The 19,723-nt window shown below is 40.1% G+C and overlaps 3 protein-coding genes across 4 annotated transcripts; 1 reads left to right on the forward strand and 2 right to left on the reverse strand.

The window, feature by feature from the left end:
• Positions 1 to 1,743: 1,743 nt before the first annotated feature.
• Positions 1,744 to 7,832, forward strand: lrrc14b (leucine rich repeat containing 14B). Its single transcript, XM_057828186.1, has 3 exons — positions 1,744 to 2,144; positions 4,253 to 4,884; positions 6,839 to 7,832. The coding sequence occupies exons 1-3, from the start codon at positions 1,875 to 1,877 to the stop codon at positions 7,500 to 7,502; spliced, it is 1,566 nt and encodes a 521-aa protein (XP_057684169.1). The 5' UTR covers positions 1,744 to 1,874; the 3' UTR covers positions 7,503 to 7,832.
• LOC130910687 (cytochrome b-c1 complex subunit 7) lies at positions 7,594 to 10,870 on the reverse strand. The gene is made up of 4 exons (XM_057828185.1): positions 10,835 to 10,870; positions 9,620 to 9,688; positions 9,385 to 9,551; positions 7,594 to 7,757 (listed from the first exon to the last, which is right to left on the reverse strand). The coding sequence occupies exons 1-4, from the start codon at positions 10,851 to 10,853 to the stop codon at positions 7,680 to 7,682; spliced, it is 333 nt and encodes a 110-aa protein (XP_057684168.1). The 5' UTR covers positions 10,854 to 10,870; the 3' UTR covers positions 7,594 to 7,679.
• Positions 10,871 to 11,908: 1,038 nt separating this feature from the next.
• On the reverse strand, positions 11,909 to 16,798 carry mterf3 (mitochondrial transcription termination factor 3). 2 transcript variants are annotated; one of them, XM_057828084.1, is made up of 8 exons: positions 16,668 to 16,798; positions 16,163 to 16,439; positions 15,941 to 16,093; positions 14,842 to 15,031; positions 12,709 to 12,856; positions 12,468 to 12,539; positions 12,221 to 12,382; positions 11,909 to 12,153 (listed from the first exon to the last, which is right to left on the reverse strand). In XM_057828084.1, the coding sequence occupies exons 1-8, from the start codon at positions 16,668 to 16,670 to the stop codon at positions 11,959 to 11,961; spliced, it is 1,200 nt and encodes a 399-aa protein (XP_057684067.1). In that variant the 5' UTR covers positions 16,671 to 16,798; the 3' UTR covers positions 11,909 to 11,958. The 2 variants fall into 2 exon arrangements, with proteins under 2 accessions (XP_057684067.1, XP_057684068.1); XM_057828085.1 differs by having other exon boundaries at positions 16,163 to 16,436; positions 16,668 to 16,797.
• Between the last annotated feature and the right edge of the window lie 2,925 nt (positions 16,799 to 19,723).

Genomic DNA, 19,723 nt, shown 5'->3' on the forward strand with positions numbered 1-19,723 from the left:
CACAAGCTTTTCACACACTGTTGCTGGTATTTTGGCCCATTCCTCCATGCAGATCTCCTCTTGAGCAGTGATGTTTTGGGGCTGTCGTTGGGCAACATGGACTTTCAACTCCCTCCACAGATTTTCTATGGGGTTGAGATCTGGAGACTGGCTAAGCTACTCCAGGACCTTGAAATGCTTCTTAAAAAGCCACTCCTTTGTTGCCCTGGCTGTGTGTTTGGGATCATTGTCATGCTGAAAGACCCAGCCACATTTCATCTTCATTCACTAGGTCCCCCCGTGTGGTTCTGGGATTTGTGCTCACCGTTCTTATCATTTTGACGCCACGGGGTGAGATCTTGCATGGAGCCCCAGATCAAGGGAGATTATCAGGGGTCTTGTATGTCTTCCATTTTCTAATAATTGCTCCCACAGTTGATTTCTTTACACCAAGTGTTTTACCTATTGCAGATTCAGTCTTCCCAGCCTGGTGCAGGTCTACAATTTTGTCTCTAATGTCCTTCGACAGCTCTTTGATGTTGGCCATAGTGGAGTTTGGAGTGTGACTGACTGAGGTTGTGGACAGGTGTCTTTGGCTACGTTCATACTACAGGTCTTAATGCACGAATCCGATTTTTTCGTGTTTTTCCGACTCGAGTGAGGCATTAACTTGACGGTCTGAACGTGACAAGTCGCATATAACGGGACCATTACAAATCCGATCTGGGTCACTTTCGTATGTGGTCTAAATCCGATCTGGGCCACATTTTTCCAGATTGTCGCGGCGGTCTGTACTGTCCAGTCCCGCAAATCGGATTTAATGCAGCAATTACGTCATCAAATAGCGAGAGAGTCGTTACCGTAGCGATGCACCTGTGCGTTATTAGCGCCTAGCTTGCAGTGAACACGGCTTTTGGAGAAGGGCTGAGCTTGACAACAGTCATAAAAAATAAAAATAGGTTGAGGATAAGCCTGAGAATGCTCAGTTTTCTCTCTGTTCCAAGTGAGCAATATTTCAACATTGCCTCCACGGCCGAGAGTCGGGACAAACTGCCCGTATGTGTGTGTGACGTGCACGGACAGTGCGTGCGTGCTATCGATCCATATAAACTTTGAATATAAGCCTAAACGGGGATTATTTATGTCTGTTATTTGTGTCCACCTTTTGAAAAGCAAAATATGATATCCCTGGAATGACGGATGACGTCTGTCATTTGTTTTGATGCTTCTGCGCATGCGGGTCTTCTTGCTTAGCGCATGTCGGACTGCGAATTAGTGCGCATGCGTAATACTTGAACGGTCTCAATGGATAAAGGCAGTCTGAACGGGCACGCCAAAAAACAGATATGACAAAAAAATCGGATTTGTGCATTAAGACCTGTAGTATGAACGTAGCCTTTTATACCGATAATGAGTTATAACAGTTGCCATTAATACAGGTAACGAGTGAAGCCTCCTTAGAAAAAAGACCTCTGACAGCCAGAAATCTTGCTTGTTTGTAGGTGACCAAATACTTATTTTCCACTCCAATTTGGAAATGGATTCTTTAAAAATCAAACAATGTGATTTTCAGTTTTTTTTTTCACATTCTGTCTTTCATGGTTGAGGTTTACCCATGTTGACAATTACAGGCCTCTCTAATCTTTTCAAATAGGAGAACTTGCACAATTGGTGGTTGACTAAATACTTATTTGCCCCACTGTAATTGACACTTCCACCAGAGTTTATCACTAGTAGACGTCCAATCCATTTGAAGTGGCGGTTATTGAGCAGCGACCTGTGTAAAAAGTGGGTCAGCACCAATAGACTCGGTGACCGGCAAAGGACGAAAGACAGCTGTTGCTATAAATAACCCGTCCATCATCGGCCAAAGCAAAACAAGCGGGTCGGACGACATGAAGTCGCTACGTTTCCTCGCGTCCGAGACTTTTGTACAGAACGGGGCCGAACGGGACCTGTCTTGCGTGTCTTTTCACGCCTACCCGCACTTGTTGAAGGCTTGCTACCTGCACGAGCGTCCGGAGATGCTGCGGGCGTTGGTGCGCACTTGGCCGCTGCCTGAACTCCACCTGGGAAGGCTCCTGGGGGAGACGCCAGACTGCCCGGACGATCTCACCTCGCGCACGTGCAGGCTGTGTCTTACTGCGCTTTTCACTGGATTGAAGGTAGATTCTTAGTTTTATTTTACAAGAGGGTTGATGATACAAACTAGGGCTGCAGCTATCGAGTATTTTAGTAGTCTATTAATCGATGAACCATTAGTTCGAATAATCGAGTAATTTGGTCAAGGAACATGAAAATTAAATTACCTGAGCCTCAAACAGTATAAAAAAATGAAGGATGAGGATCATGTACAACAAAAGAACAATCGGCTAACTTACATAACAAAAGTTTGCAAGCTTAAATGCTATAAAATGCTAACTTTTTAATAATGCTCTTAACAAATGGTTCAGACACATAGTCCCACAAAAATAGGCTAAATATTCCAATGAACTAAATTACAAATGCATTAAAAAAACAATAGCTCAGAAAAAAACTTAGCTTATGTTGGTCTTAACAGGGAGCACCTGGATTCAGCCATGTGAAATGATCCACCCAAATCAATAAAACTAAATGCAAACACTTTCATAATAAACCATTACAACACCACTTTAATTAAATGAATACTCGAAGCAGCAAAATTTAATTCGAATCTTTATTTCTTATCGAATACTCGAGTTAATAGATTAATCGTTGCAGCACTAATACAAACCATTACTGTAATTTTCGCACTATAAGGCGCACCTGACTATAAGCTGCATCTGTCACTCAAAGATATTAACCAGTAACGCTTTACTTGACAGCGCATCATATGACTCATGAGACCAAATGAACCACCATGAAGCTTTGAATCAATGGGCTGCAAAGCTTTATGGCTTCAAGAAGCTTATTTTGGCCATCACTGCTCCTTTGGGGGGGACACTCAACCTCTGCTGCCAAATGCTGTCAACACTGTTGTTGTCCAACATGCCTCCTAGCATGCATTGCAGCACTACAGATTTAAATAACAAAAATTCACATTCTGTGCTAATTATTTCTTCAGTTACTGTTCCAGTTGTTTCATTAATTGCTAGTTATGGTATTTGGTAACATTTTATTTGACAGTGGCACCACAAGACTGTCATTAGACAATCATAACTATGACATGATGGCACTCATGAGCATTAATGAATGATTATAACAGATGTCATTTAGTGGTATCCGGCAAATTATCTCACTTTTGAATGGATGTAAAAGATCAAAACTGGACATAAATGGAGTTAGTAACATCATTTGCGTGATGACAATTAATGACATATGTCATAAGCATTCAGTAATGGCCATGATAGTGTCATGTCATAAATATGACCGTCTTAGGACGCCACTATCAAATAAAGTGTTACCAAATACTTTAGCAAGCAATTAATGAAACCACTGGAACGGTAACTGAATAATTAGCACAAAACATTTTGTCATTTATATCTGTAGCACTGCAATGCATTCTAGGAGGCATGTGTTGCCTATTAACCCAAATAAATCAACAAATACACCGCACTGGACTATAAGCTGCAGGATTCACAATGAAGGAAAAAAGTACCGGTTTATAAGCCGAAAATTACAGTATATGGAGTCAATTTATAATAGTCAATGTATTATATTATTATATATTATAGTATAATAGTCAATTTATCGCAGATTATTTTGTAGTGAGACAACTCATTGGCACTTTAATATGACTCAAAACAATCAGTTTGTTTTTGCTTTTAAATATTTTTTTTTTAATGATTTTTTTTTCTTTAGAAATTGTTGAAATTTAAAACAATATTTGTTAAAATGTTTAAAAAATAATTCATTTAAAAAATTTTGGGTTATGAAAAATATTTTTGAAATATTTGTTTTTACGAAAAATATTTTTATAGATTAAAAAATTAAAACTAAGCATATCCAGTTTATGAAAAAATATTTACTAAAATATTTTCAAAGTGCACAATTCACAATTAAATATTTTCCATTTTTCTATTTAAATATTTTGATTTTTTTGCAATATTTTTTCTTTAAAAAAAAAAAAAAGTAAAATTATTCAGACTAAAAAATAATCGTTTCAGTCCTAATTGGAAATTTACATTTTAGAAATTAATTATGCAATGTTTCCATTTTTTTTTTTTTTTTAAACACTTCAGTAGAAAAGCTTCAATACTAACAAAAACATTCTTAATCACTTCATTCATTATCCCATTTTTGTATTCGTAAAAAGGACTACGTGTTGTTCCCGCCGAGCACTTACGCCAAAACCCTTCACGTGGTGGACTTGACATCCTTAATGGACGTGGAGCGTCAGTCGTGCCCCTGCGGAACCACCTTGGGCCGCTGGGCTCGCACCGATCTGCTCAGTCGGCTTTGCTACGAGACTGCGGCGGCCATGCAGACGGACGCCAACATACCCTTGTCGGCGTTCGGTGTGGCTTTGGAAGTCCGTCTGAACGGCTTCGTCACGGGGCGCAACTACGACGAGGTGACGCGGGCGTTGATACTGGCGCGCCATTCGCCTTTAAAGCTGCGTTTCATCACATTTCGGGCAGATTCCCTCGCTCTCAAACAGCTATTTTACGTTCTGCGGCTGGCCCGGCCGGAAGGTATGAGCAAGCTGGAGGTGGTTCACAACATCCCGCTGGAGGCTCCTCACCTGGAGGTGCTGCTCTCCAAGGTGGACTTCCCCAGACTGCGATCCCTCACGCTGCCTACGGGGGCTCTGGACGTGAGGAGGTTGGGGGAGGACGACCAACAGCAAATGGCCGTCATCGGGGACTTGATGGCCAAGCTCGGCAGCCTAAAAGAGCTATCGGTGGGATTCTCCGCGCTCACTGGACATCTGAGGAAGCTGCTCAGGTAGAAGTTGCAAAGTTGTAAAATTTGGCTGCCATTGACGGTAATGGATGTCCAATCATTTACACTGAGGGGGTGAACGTTTGTTCTAGGGCTGCAGCTATCGATTATTTTATTAGTCGATTAATCGATTAACTAGTTAGTTCGAATAATCGAATAATCGGATAAGGAACATAAAAAATTAAAATACCTGAGCTGAGCCTCAAACGGTATAAAAAATGAATAAGGATCTAAGTACAACAAAAGAACAATTGGCTAACTTACATAGCAAAAGTCTGTTAGCTTAAATGCTACAAAATGCCAACTTATTTTTTTACAATGCTCTTAACAAATGGTTCAGGCAATATACTAGTACCTATAAACTAAATTACAAATGCATTTAAAAAAATTAGCTCAAAGAAAAAGCTTACGTTGGTCTTAACAGGGAGCAGCTGGATTCAGCCATGTGAAATGACGCAGACCAAACACTTTCAAAATAAACCCCTTACAAATTAAACGAATACTGGAAGCAACAAAATTTAACTTGAATATTTTTTTCTAATTGAATACTCGAGTTAATTGATCAATCGTTGCTGCACTAGTTTGTTCATTTGCCCCTTCCACTCAAAATGGACATGGAGCGCCGGCAATGGTACAGAATGCATTAAAAATCATTCCTGAAAGCCCCCTGCCTCAAAAAAAGACAAATGTAAAGTCACGATCTTATATCAAAGAATTTCAATAGTTACTATAAACTGCAAATTCTGGAGAAATTACTATGGTGCTTTGCTATGTGGAGATACAGATCTTAGTCCCATCCATGTTGGTTTGGGGACATCTCAGGGACAATATCAGGTCACTTCCTGTTGATTTGGAGAAATTTGGGGGACATGTCCTGGTCATATCAGGTCATTTGGGGGACAAGTCCTGGTCATATGTCATTTGGGGGACATGTCCTATTTATATCTGGTAATTCCCTGTTGATTTGGGGGACATTGTTTTTTTTCGCCATTGAAAATGAATAGGAAATTTGGACGTCCATGGCCGTCAATGGCATCGACTTACATATGCCTCAAAGGAATCCAAGTTTATTGGCATTAATAGAATCGACATACATGGCTGTCAATGGCATTAACCAAAGTCAATGCCATTGGAAATGATTGGGAAATTTGGACGTCCAAGGCCGTCAATGGCATCGACTTCCATATGAGTCAATGGAATCGGGGACATTTAATCGACTTGCATATGCCTCAACGGAATCCAAGTCAATTGACAGCGATAGAATCGACATACATGGCCGTGAATGGCGTTAACCAAAGTAAATGCCATTGGAAATGAATGGGAAATTTGGATGTCAATGGCATCAACTTCCATATGAGTTAATGGAATCATGGACATTTGGGCGACACGTCCTATTGATATCTGGCCATTTCCTGTTGATTTAGGGACATTGTTTTTTTGCCATCTAAAATGAATGGGAAATTTGGACGTCAATGGCCGTCAATAGCGTCAATGCAATGTAAATTCTTTTGGAAGTGAATAGGAAATTTGGATGTGGCAGCCCATTAAAAATGAATGAGAAAGTTTTTGGCAAATTTCCGAGGAACCATAATTTTTTTTTCTTCGAAATTCTGCATCCAACTTTTATGTCCCACACAATCCTGGAATTTTTTATGTCCAAATTATGTGGTTTGGTCAAAAATTGTCAGACTAAATACATTTTTTTTCTGGAAAATTGGTGTCAACGGGCGAACGAAAAAATTTTCGGGGTCATTACAAAAAGCCCCTGCGTCGATATTTGAATGGTGCCGATCAGCCAAATGGTTCGGGCTGCGCGGCGTGCCGAAAAAAACGCAGAGAATAAGATGTTTAAGATACAAAGTTGAGCAATTTTACTATCTGGGCCTTTGCAAGGCAAAGACTTATATAAATATATTTCAATTGTATTGAAACTTTTGATCTGTTTTTGCCTTTGCAGCCCTTTACAGACCCCCCTTGAGAGTTTAGAACTGGCCAACTGCCGCCTGAGCGGCGTGGACATGACTTACCTAGCCAATAGCCTGCACAGCGAGTACCTAGTCCGCCTCGACTTGAGCGGACACCCCGTGCTGGACACCTTCTCCGCCCCCTTCCTCAAGCTCCTGGGCCGATGCGCTTCCTCGTTGACCATCCTAGTCTTGGAAGACTGCGGCTTGGAAGATGCGTCCGCCCTGACCCACGCCCTGTCCTGTACTCGCGTGCTGGAGGAGCTCAAGCTGCTAGGAAACCCATTGAGCGCGGCGGCTCAACGCGCGCTTGTGAACACATTAGCAGCAGGGTTTCCCCAGTTGAGGTACGTGGAACTTCCGGTTCCTCGAGAATGCTACCCCGAAGACGCCGCGTACCCGCTGGACGACTCAGCCCTGGTGCGGTACGATGTGGCGCTATTTCACGAAGTGAGGGAGCAGCTCCTTGGGATCCTGGCGGGAGCAGGAAGAGCAGACGTGGAGGTGTGCACCCCACTCATGGGCGCATACGATCCGGACATTCAAGAGACCAACAACGAGCTCGGGGTGTCCATGTTAAAATCCTTTAACAGTGTCATGGGGAACTTTATAGACACTATTACAGAAGTCAGTGAGAGGCGAGCGCACAAGAACTGAACAATAACATCACTTGTATTAAGTTCACCCCAACATAGTTGCAGTCTAGCATAGGTTTCTTTGTAGTTTTTTAGGAAAGATAGGCAAAAATGATTTGTTTTAAAATGTACATTTTAATGACTATATGATTTCATCTTAAATACACATCACCAAGGAATAACCGGTCCAGATTTGCTTTCACTTCTTCATCCACTCTTCTCTTTCTTTCCTTTCGCGGATCACCTCTGTCAGGTATGGCGTCAGGTACTGCACATCCTGAACAAATTAAGAAAAAAATATGTCAGGGTTTCCCCTACACATTCAATTTTGTGGCGCACCGCCACTCCAAAATAAAAGCCGCCACGCCGTGCAAAAGAGATTTTATTTAAGGCCGTTTCAAACTAGCGGCAGCCTAGTGTGAAGGGTTCAGCGACAACCTATTCATTGTGTAATGTCCGTAACTGTGCAAGGTCCCCTTAAGAGACGGTCGGATGGGGAGCTGTGACATAGAGGGAAGCAAGAAGGAGAACGGTTGAGATAGCGGTCGCATTTCGCGGAAGCTTGTTATTGTTTTTCTTTATTATTGTTGCCACAATAAAGTGGGTAAGCCAATACACTCCTCTCCTACTTCCCCCCATCCGGGGAAAAGGGGAAGAGTCAAAAATCTGCATTGGACAAGCTGTCAAGAATCTGCATTGGACAAGGTGATGATGCTGGAACTTTGGTTTTGTGCTGTTCCAGTGAGCTTTACAAAAATGACTGCCTGTAGAAAACAAAATTCCCTCAGTGCTTGATGATATGGGGCTGTGTGTCAGGCAAAGGCACTGGGGGGATGGCTGAGGTTAAATCTTCAATAAATGCACAAGTTTACATTGAAATTTTAGACAGCTTTCTTATCCCTTCAATTGAAAATATGTTTGTCATTTTCCAAGATGACAATGCATCATGCCACAGAGCTAAAACTGTTAAAGCATTCCTTGGAGAAAGACTCATCCAGTCAACGTCATGGCCTGCAAATAGCCCAGATCTCAACCCTACTGAAAATCTGTGTTGAAAATTGAAAAAAAAAAAAAAAGGTCCACAGCAAGGCTCCAACCTACAAGGATGATCTGGCAACTGCAATCAAAGAGAGTTGGCACCAAATTGATGAATACTCATCAAGTCCATGCCTCTCAGACGGCAAGCTGTCATAAAAGCCAGAGGTGGTGCTAACAAATACTAGAGATGTGTTTTAATTGTTATTTCTTTGTTTTTTTTCTCATGATTACATGTTTTCCTCAGAATGGAGTGATTCCATATATATTTCCCTGCACTTGCTCTATAAAAGTAACATTTACTGACCACCACAATGTTTTTATTCATCCTTTTAGTCTTTCTGAATGCTAAAAAGTGGCACTTTTGAACTAATTCATTTTTTCAAGCTTTTTCCTCAGTTTGTTCTACATGATAAAATGTCTGAGTGAGTGCTCGCCCAAGACTGGTGATTCCATACTTTTTGCTAGGGGTTGTAGTAAATATTAGGGTCAATTAAAAGGAAAAAGGAGGACTACGAGATCTAAGTCGTACTATTACGTAGGGTACTGTAGCGGTTATCAGCTACGCATTTTACGTACATGTACCGTTGCTGAGAGCTACGACATTAGCCTGGCTAATGAAATATTTCAAATAGATCTTTGTTATGGTTGTTGGGAAACAAAATGTAAAAAAAAAAAAAAAAAAAAAAAAAAAAGTCATATGACATGACGCAATTTTGCCGTGGCACGACATGGTGAGGCGGTCCGACTCCGATGCAGCCTACCACCACAGCTTCAAAAAAATAAATAAATAAAAAAATAAAAACCCAAAAAATCCTGTATGTACAAGATTCAAAAACAAAATAATTTGGGGAAAACATTTCCTGTACCTCCTCATATTTCGTCCACTGCTCTTTGGGGAGGATCTGATGCTTCATGGTCAAATCCAGAGCTCTCTTGATACGGAAGATGCGGTCGTTGTAGAGGTTCTCCGGGAGCCTCCGCACGGCCTCCTTCACGTCATCGTCCTCGTATATCGTGTCGTCATACATTAAACCTAACAACAGGAGCCCAAATGTTAGGTCTAGCTGCTTTTCTAAATGACTGTTTCCTTCCCGTGCTTACCAATCTTATTGAAACCGCACAGGCCGTAGTACCACTTGCGGATACCTTGCAGAAGCCTGCCTGAAGCCACTGGGGTTGGGGGATGACACAAATTAACCATTAGACTAGGGCTGCAGCTATCAATTAGTTTAGTAGTCGATTAATCGATGAACTAGTTAGTTCGAATAATCGAGTAATCGGATAAGGAACATAAAAAATTAAAATACCAAAGATGACCACCAATTGGTATAATAAAAATAAATAAGGATCTATGTACAGCAAAAGAACAATTGGCTAACTTACGTAGCAAAAGAACAACTGGCTAACTTACGTAGCAAAAGTCTGCTAGCTTGAATGCTATAAGATACTAAAGTTTTTTTTTTTTTTTTTTTTTTTTTACAATGCTGTCAACAAATGGTTCAGACACATATTCCCACAAAAATTCGCTAAAATATATTTTTAAACTAAATTACGAATGCATAAAAAAAAAAAAAATTAGCTCAAACAAAAACTTAGCTTAGTTGGTCGTAACAGGGAGCAGTTGGATTCAGCCATGTGAAATGAGGCAGACCAGAGGGCAGTGTATCAACCCAAATCAGTAAAACGAAATGCATACACTTTAAAAACAAACCATTACAACGCCTCTTTAATTAAACGAATACTCGAAGCGGCAAAATTTAATTCGAATCTTATTTTCTAATCGAATACTCGAGTTGTACAATTAATCGTTGCAGCACTACATTAGACTTCAATAACAAATTTAAATGACATTTACAAAATTGTAATTCTGCTAGCTGGTATTTTCACCCATATTAGTCTCGCTAGTTCAGTCTAGTAAATTTGCTAAATACTGAGTTTTTAATATTGTTATTATGGTGGTACCTAAAGACTATTTTTGAGTGGTACTTGATGTAAATGAGGAAAAATTGCGCTAGCATTCTACGTTATGAACATTATAAATAGAAAACATGCATTCGCTGATTAAATATAAAAGTGTTCTCTTGGATAGTCAGCGCGTAAGACAGGTCAGCACTTTAGCCTTTAGCATTAGCTAGCAGGGAGACACTAGAGGACAAACGCGTGTTAAATACGTCCAAAGCGATTTAAAGGCATAAATTAGGAAGAATTGAGGACGGGTGTTAGTTTAAAATATGTGTACTCGGTAAATTCGTTGGAATAGTGTAAATGTTATGATAGCGTGAGTTTCGTAAAACATGACGGACATTATTTTCTTACCTGATGCCCTCACCGCCATGTTGGATGTGCTATGATGCTAACAAAAGACAGGAAGTTATGCGCATGCGCGAATTATCGGGACATTTTTTTTCTTTAGCAAAAGATGCCAAACGTTACCATTTTTTTTTTCAATGTACACTACCGTTCAAAAGTTTGGGGTCACTTAGAAATATCCTCCTTTTTGAAAGAAAAGCACAGTTTTTTTTTCAATGGAAATAACATTAAACTAATCAGAAAAACACTCTAAATATTATTAATGTGGTAAATGACTATTCTCGCAGGAAACGTCCGGTTTTAATGCAATATCTACGTAGTTTTGTAAAGAGGCTTATTTACAGCAAATATCACTCCAGTGTTCTAACGGTACATTGTGCCTGCTAGTTGCCTTAGAAGGATGATAGATGATTAGAAAACCTTGTGCAATTATGTTGGCACCGCTCAAAACAGCTTAGGTGGTTAGAGAAGCTATAAAACGGACCTTCCTTTGAGCTAGTTGGGTATCTGGAGCATCACCTTTGAGGGTTTGATTAAACTCTCAAAATGGCCAGAAAAAGACAACTTTAACATGAAACTTGAAAATGAGGGCTATTCCATAAGAGAAATTGCAAAGAAATTGAAGATTTCCAATAATGCTGTATACCACTCCCACAAACAAGATCGAACCAGAGTAGAAAGAAGTGGGAAGCCCGCTGCACAACCGAGCAAAAAGACAAGTACATAAGGGTCTGTAGTTTGAGAAATAGATGCCTCGCAGGTCCTCATTTAGCAGCTTCATTAAATAGTACCCGTAAAACGCCAGTTTCAATGTTGACAGTGAAGAGACGACTCTGTGATGCGTGGCAAAAAAAAAAAAGCCCATATCTGAAACAGGCTAATAAAAGTAAAAAATAAATATGGGCAAAAGAACACATTGTACAGAGGAATATTGGAAAAAAGTGTTATGGTCAGATGAATCATAGTTTGAGGTGTTTGGACTTTGGATCAAAGAGAAGAACATTTGGAAGATGCAGAACAACTGAAAAGATGCTGGAAGAGTGCCTGATGTCATCTGTCGTGTAAGCAACAAAAATTTCGCAAAACATATCTTTTAATGGTTTTATTAATTTTTGAATCTTCATTGAGGTTTAAAGTGTCTTTTGAAACAACAAAAAATCTTCCGACGTTGCTAAAGCCACATCAGTGCAAAAAATCTCATCTGGAGACGCCACCAAGCGATCCAGGGAAACGTAGTTAGCTTGCGCCGGGTCATACTGAGCCCTTCCCAGGTACTGGAGGAACAGGTGTCGCTCTCTTATTCGCAGGAATTTAGCGTTGAAGACCTGAGATTAGAATAAAGAATATCAATACTTGTGTAAATTAAAATACAGCGAAAGATTTTCAAAGTACCTGTGGGAACTTAGTAATCAGGTGGTGTGGCACTTTCATGGTGTTGTGGAGGAAGTCGAATATTTGCGTCAATTTGTGCTTGTTGGTTGTCAGAATTTTGGGGACGGTCAACACGATGTGCTGGATCTCATTGGTTTTGAAGCCGAGCTCGATTTCGCAGACCTGGAACGGCGACGCGCACAAAAAATACTTAAAATGTTAACAAAAACTGACTGGGTTTTGTTGCATTTTTGTCTCATTGTATCACCTTTAAATTTTCTTTAACGGGCTCCAAGCTTCCACATAGCAATCTGGGTAGACGTGCGGCAAGGTTACGAGTCTGTAAAGGAATAAAAGTTGTTATGCAGTTACTAAGCCACCTAGCAGAGCAGTTCCCTTTAGTTCAGGTCACTGGTAGAGTCCTTTGAAATTTGAAATAAATACAATCCCAAAAACGGAGACCTTCTACCTCCATAAAAAGAGAATAATTTAGCCGTGAGAATTCTTACATTTGCTGCATTGAGGCCCAGCTGCTTCTGGTAGAAACCCAGTCGGTTGTCCAGCCTCTTTACGCTGAAGTTTAGAAGATAAGGAGCTCTGGACACCATCGACGCAACGTTCTCGTTGGTGAACTTCTTGGACTTGAGATAATTCACTCTTCACCACAAGAAGAGAGTGTGAAAACAATACACAAACAATATTTTGGGGCCTTGAATATCTGACAAAATGCTCCACAAATAACAGTCTGGATTCTTCAGGAAAATATTCCAGATATGAAATGAATGTGATGGTATATTATAGGAGTGGGAACCTCTTGGTATCTCACGGTACGATACGATTTGCGATACAAAGCTCACGATAACGATCTGACGATACAATGATTATCAATACATTGGTCAGGAAATCATTCTAGAATATTCTACAAACATCTAATAAACAGAAAAACAAGCTTCTGCTGTGAATTGGAATGAGTTTATCACTAGTAGACGTCCAATCCATTTGAACTGGGAGGGTGGCAGCGAATGAACATTCGTTCATTCGCTGCCATCCGTATTGAACGTCTATGGCCGTCAGTGGCAGCCAAAGCCAGGCAATGAGGTAATTTTGGGCTATTTAAGGTCAATTACCTGTTGATTTTCAGTTACATCCTGTTGATTTTGGGGGTTTTTTTACGGGTCACTTCGTGTTTATTTTGAGTTACAGAGCAGGACGTGACCTGGGAATCACCCAAATGAATAGACAGTGACTCAAACTCAACGGGAAATGACCTGTAATGGCGTACCGCAAGCAACACTTCACTTCCGCTTATTAATATTCATGATATTAGCTACTGTTGCTAAGTAGGGACAAGAAACCGTTTGTCCCCAATAGGAAATGAATGGAAATCGTGTACGAAGGAGATGTTTACAGAGCTAAACCTACCAATTTTCTCCGAAAATGATGTGCCTGGTGCCAAATTCACTGGCAAAGATGTGGAAGAACATAAAAATGTTCAGTTAAAGAGATGGCTTGAGTGTCGAAGGCTGAAAAAGACGAAAAAAACGAGCCGACCTTAGCACAGCCTTAGCTTTTTTATCGACGCGACTGACAATGACATTCTCCTGTTTTAACAAGCTATCTTTTACCATCAGCCCTGTCTTTCTTATATATCCTCTGGTTGTCCTACTTCTCTGACTGTTCTTGGGGGTAATTTAGTTAGCTTTGTGTAGCGATCGCAAATGCTACTCAGTGACAGCCAACGAACACTTTAGATTTTTTCATTGATAACAAATCTTAATTCTATAATTTATATACACTTCCCCCTTACTAAAGTTTTTATATACAGTATATATATATACAGTATATATATATATATATATATATATATACAACAGGAACGGTAACAGTGGCAGTCAGATACCATTGTAATTCTTTTCAGGTCATTCATTGTCAGACAGAAGCAGTACGGCACAACGTTACGCTAAAAAAATAAGTTAAAAATATAAAAATGGCTTACCTCTTTGTCCTCTGATAGACCATGCCAACCCAACAAAATGTTTACTGCATATGAAATGTGAATGGATTCACCGAGCTGGTGGTAAAGTCCGCGCAAGTTGATTCGGTCTTCACATTTTTTCCTCCCGAGTTTTCGGTTTCCGGAAACGTATGACGAAAACATCCTTCATGTGTCGTAATGTCTAGAGTCGTTTCTACAAGTTCCAAAAAAGCAATGCGTGATTGGCATGTTCGTTTTTGAAACATTACCGGTGAAAAGTAGCACAAATTCCGTTGTTTCTATGCGAGGGTCTATAATGTCCCACTTCGGCTTTACTTCCGCTTTACGATACGACGTCACGGTCTAAAAATAGCATGCGTGCGGTACGCCATTGCCCTGAAAATAGGACAGAATGACTATGAATGCTCTGGTTTCGGATGAACAAACGTTCCCAGTCTAAATGGATTCAGCGTTGTGCACTGTCAATGCTGCCTTTGAGTTAACTGAGACACTATGATGGTGGAAGATTTTGGTAGCAACTTGTTGGTTCATTTAAAAAAAAAAATTCGATTCTTGGCAGGAGCATATCGATAACCTTTTGGGATACAAAGTATCACGATATATCACCATTTCGATATTTTGTCACACCCCTAGTATATTATGTCACCTAGCCTGAAGGTTTTCCAAATCCTCGGTGAGGAAAAACGGGTTTTGCGTGATGATAAAGCCCAGACGAGAGTCGTCCACGCCGATTGTTTTGAGGAACAGCAACCTTGGTGCGACGTCGGTGTCAAAGTGGAGTCGGAGAAGCATGGAGCCAACGTTGGGTCTCTGCTCCAACTTCCACAGGTTCACCCCTACAAGGAAGACATTACAGTGGTACCTCTACATACGAAGTTAATCCGTTCCAGGACCTTGTTTGTAAGTCGAAATGGTCGTATGTCGAGCAGGATTTTCCCATAGGAATACATTATAATTCCATTAATTCGTTCCACAGCCCAAAAACCTGCACTAAATCCTTAAAAAATACTGCTGGTGCTATTACAAATGGCAATTACACGTAGCAAAACAAATAAATTATAAATCAAAATTGGAATAATGTAATAAAAAGAATAATAATAATTCCTGTAATAGTGTAACGAATCGGGTTCTAATAAGGCGGACGTTTTTTTGTGTACCTGAACGCACCGCGGGGCTCACGTGCCAGAAACAGACCGGTGAGCTTGAGTTTCACTTTCACTTTGAATGTTCTCTTGAGAACACCATCATTTGAGGCAGACAGCAGGCGTTTTGTGTTGAATAAGTTGTAAAAGAAATGATGAAAACGTGGCGAAGCTGGCGATTTCTTTGGAGACAATAAGAATTGTCAGCTTAATTTATAAAGACTGGCGAACGATGGTCGGAGGAGGACCGTGGAGATGTATTGTTGAGCCATTTCACGGATGCCCACCCCACGCTCATATTTTTCTGTCATTTGCATCTTCATTTCGAAGGTAAGCATCAACTTTTTCCTTGTTTCACCACCTGTACCAACCTTTTCTGAAACCTGTGTTGATTTGTCACACAAGAAAATCCGCCGTGCATTCGTCTGCGGTGCTGCCATTGTCGTCGTATTTCGAGCATGTCGTCGGATGTAGAAACAAATGGCGAGTCAAATTTTACGTCGGATGTCGAAAAGTTCGTGTGTCGAAGCGATCGTATGTAGAGGTACCACTGTATTATAAACGCTGCCTGACAATATTAGTCACATTTTTGTCAATAATTACCGAGCTGCACTAATTTTGTGAGCGTCTCTGAGTGGTCGACGTAGTCTCTGAGAGAGGTGGACACTGGCGGGATGGGTGGAATCGGTGTTAAATTGACAGCTTCTTCATCGCTAATCTCCTCCAGTGCATAAGATTCAGTGCTGGCTTCTAGGTCTGAAGCGAAAAAAGAAACATCTGTTCAACTTACTTGTCACGTTTCAAGATATGATTATGATTGTGTACCTAATGATGTGAGGCTTTCATTTAGCGGCACGGCGTCCTTAATGTGTTGTAACTGGCTGGTGGTTTCTTTATTTTCCTGATGTTTGGCAATTAAATCACTATAAAAACGGATGTGTTTTCTTTGTGGGTGTTTAGTTTGGGTTAAAGTGATGTTTGGCCTTGTGATTTTACAGCAGGGACGAATTTGAGAGCAGGTGGACATTGTTGCTGTCTTGAGGTGAGGAAGAAGTCTTTGTTTGACACAAAGCTGAGCACAGCAAGATGCCATTTGCTTCTGCTAAACAAATGGAAGAAGCCATTAAGGATTTAATAACCACAAACATGTCGTATTTTGCATTTTAACATAATTTAGTATCACACAATTTTACATTCTATCTAAAATAGCTTGTATCAAGTAGTTAACTGTAAACGAAGTTAGCTTCGAACCTCTCGCATTTTCTCAGCACCCTAATGCTAGCAAAAAAATAACAACATAAAAACAACAAAATAATTCACGTTTACTCACCATTTTGAATATTTTTTTTAAAATATGTTCCTTTTAAAAGATAAAACAAGTCCTGCAATGTCAAATGTTCTCACGTGTGGAGGTACGCAAACGCGGAAATGCGTCATAACACCGGATGCACCAGACCGCCATTACGGGTTAAAAAAATAGTAAACGTTCGGTTGATTAAAACTCGTTTATTAACTCTTAAAGCATAATCATACAAAGAATCAGAATATAAGATAAAACGTAGATATAATTCGACTAATTCGTAACACGGTGTATTTTGCTGATGAAAAGATTTCTGAAATTACAGTCATTCCCCCATATTTTGTTTAGTCCAAACTCATCTAGAGCCTGGTTTTAAATATGTAATTACGTTTTTAAGAGTTTTTGACGCATTTTTCTAATTGAAGAATTGTAAATCGTCTACCTGATGAAAACTAATTATAAATATAGTTCAATGATGATGGTTATCTCAAATTTTGTGTTCTTTTCTTTATTAATATAATCCATTAATATGGCGACACACTCTTATGAGTGATTAATTAGAATTCATGACAAAGTGCTAGAGGGACTAGTCGGCTCCTGCTTCCATGGCAACCAGTATGAGCTCAGTCTGTAACCCCGCCGTGGCCCCTCTTTGTCTGCAAAGAAAACATGCAGCATTTCATTCATTTAAAAAGAAAAATAATCGAAGGAATTTTCCTGACGTCATATGTTTATAAACAACTGTTTTTCGCTATACAGTAATCAGTATAAGTCAGTTAAATGAAGTAACTGGCTACCATTGGCAGCAATAGATGTCTAATCCATTTGAAGTGGCAGTGAATGATCATGTTTCAGTGCAAGCAGCTCCCTACTCAAGTTTTCCAGGTTGGCAAATTCACACAGTTTAATGTTATGCTAACGCTGATACAGGTCGGACTTTCAGTAGCAAAATTAGTGGTGTGTTCCCCAACTCCACAACATTAACATCTTTTTACATTAAATACAGTGGCTGCAGCTGCTGCTGGCCGAAAAAAAAACTTCTAATATCCCTCCTCTTAGAAGGGAGAGGAGGAGGCGGCATGGGGCTGGGGCTGTGCGTGTTTGAGTGTGTGTGTGTGTGGGGGGGGTGTCAAGTCATCAGCCAATCAAACGTGAATTTGAGGGGAAAAATGGACTGACACACTCAGCAGTGAAAAGGGGTAAATGTAAGTCTGAAGTGAAAATAATTCACTTAATAATGGTAGGGTCAATTTTATCCTTACAGCATGCAGACAATCTAAATTAACAATATAACTGAAGTCAATACATAATGCAAATAAGGTAGCTTAAAAGTTGGTGGGTACAATTTGAGTATCCTGAAAAGTTGGTAGTGTTATGTCCCTACCATCCCTATGCAAACCTACGCCCAGGGCTGCCAACAGACTTGCACGGGGGACCTGAGGACAAGAGACCATTATAGGGCCCCCACTCCCCACCCCACCCCTTCCACCAGCTTGTCACGACACCATACACAGTACTTTAACGCTTTGCAAGCAATGACAGTGTAAAATTTTGTGTGCAAAAAAGAAAAATATATATATTTGAAATATTTAATATGTTTTTAAGTATATATCGAGTAGAATATAATATTTAATCGGACAACGAATTAAATGAAAAAGAAATGTGTGAATGTTAAGTAAAATAAATCAAGGGTCATTCAGGGGCCCCTATGGTCCTGAGGCCCAGGACAACATACCTGGTTGCCACCCCACCCCCTGTCGACGGGCTTGCCTATGCCCTTGATATAGACCTACAGTGTATCACAAAAGTGAGTACACCCCTCGCATTTCTGCGAAAGCCCACAAACAGTTTGCTAAAGACATATCAACAAAGCACATGGATTACTGGAACCATGTCCTATGGTCTGATGTAAGGCTGCAGCTATGGAATATTTTAGTAATCGAGTAATCGACTGAAAATTATATCCAGTAATCGGATAAAACATTTTTTTTTAGGTAAAGAGCAATTATAAATATACATCAGAAAAAAAAGACATTTAATCCAATATTGAAGCATTTTCAGCCAATCAATGTCTTTATTTTCGATGTACATTGTTGAAAACAGCCAACAATTACATCTCAGATGTGACTAGAAAAAAAAATTCACTGCTTTCACTCAAAAAACTTCTAGATCTTATTTAAAAAAAACAACAACATATTTCTTACCTAAAAATGTAATTACGCTTGATAACACACATCACTTGAAAGCTACGTGTTTTTCCCACATGTTTCAATTGAATTTCCATTTGTGTCAAGCTATTTTTAAGTTCTAGTTAAGTTTTAAGTTAGTCTAAACTGTAAGTACTGATTGGATTTTGAGTTTTTGCAGTGTTTAAAATAAATGTATGATACCTGCTGTATTGGAGCACATTAGGGACCAGCGCTACTTGGTGTTTTATTCAGCAATGACTACTGAGCTAAAACTGACAATTAGCTTTATTATGTTTTAATTTTACACCCTCATTACTCTACAGCGCTGTGTTTTTACAGATTAAATAAAGCCTGTATGTAAGACACGTTAGCCACGCATCGACAGTGGTCATAATCAATAGAAACCTAGCCCTCCGAAGGGCTAACGTTACTTGAGCGAGTGACAGTAACGTTATATTTATTAGCGCTGAGAAGTCTACTGCTTAAAGACGGCGGCTTTTTACTAACGCTGCGCAGTGGCGACCGAGTCTGTCATTTCGCATCTAGTTCTAAATGCATGCGATATCTATGAGACGCAGCGGACATTACCTGCTACCAAACTGGCATCATGCGAGCGTAGTTTTTAGCAACGTCGGCGTAGTTTGAAGCGACTGTCAGCTGTAGTAATTTTTTTTTTTTATACCTTCTTCCTCTACGCACGTGATGTCAGCGCATTGTCCCGCATTAAAAGTAGTCCGGGCAAAACGTGATGCTTAGAGCTGGCAAAATTAAACAATTCCTCGAGGTGAATAAAATTACTCGGATCAGTTTTTAAACTCGAGTTACTCGGGTTGCTCGAGTATTCGTTTCAGCTCTAGTCTGATGAGACAGGCGGGCTTTCTTGTGTACCGTCTTCAG

The sequence above is a fragment of the Corythoichthys intestinalis genome, chromosome 22, assembly GCF_030265065.1.
Source record: "Corythoichthys intestinalis isolate RoL2023-P3 chromosome 22, ASM3026506v1, whole genome shotgun sequence".
NCBI lineage: Eukaryota > Metazoa > Chordata > Actinopteri > Syngnathiformes > Syngnathidae > Corythoichthys > Corythoichthys intestinalis.

Bases quoted from the DNA above. Each gene is read 5' to 3' on its own strand.
- lrrc14b (XM_057828186.1), top strand. From the start codon at position 1,875: ATGAAGTCGCTACGTTTCCTCGCGTCCGAGACTTTTGTACAGAACGGG. The intron at 2,145-4,252 runs GTAGATTCTTAG...ATTCGTAAAAAG, and splicing joins CGCTTTTCACTGGATTGAAG to GACTACGTGTTGTTCCCGCC. The intron at 4,885-6,838 runs GTAGAAGTTGCA...TTGCCTTTGCAG, and splicing joins CATCTGAGGAAGCTGCTCAG to CCCTTTACAGACCCCCCTTG.
- LOC130910687 (XM_057828185.1), bottom strand. The intron at 9,552-9,619 runs GTAAGCACGGGA...TCCTGTTGTTAG, and splicing joins GTGCGGTTTCAATAAGATTG to GTTTAATGTATGACGACACG. The intron at 7,758-9,384 runs GTACAGGAAATG...TAATTTGTTCAG, and splicing joins AGTGGACGAAATATGAGGAG to GATGTGCAGTACCTGACGCC.
- mterf3 (XM_057828084.1), bottom strand. The intron at 12,857-14,841 runs GTGACATAATAT...CTTGTGGTGAAG, and splicing joins TTGGAAAACCTTCAGGCTAG to AGTGAATTATCTCAAGTCCA. The intron at 12,540-12,708 runs GTAAGAATTCTC...ATTCCTTTACAG, and splicing joins TGGGCCTCAATGCAGCAAAT to ACTCGTAACCTTGCCGCACG.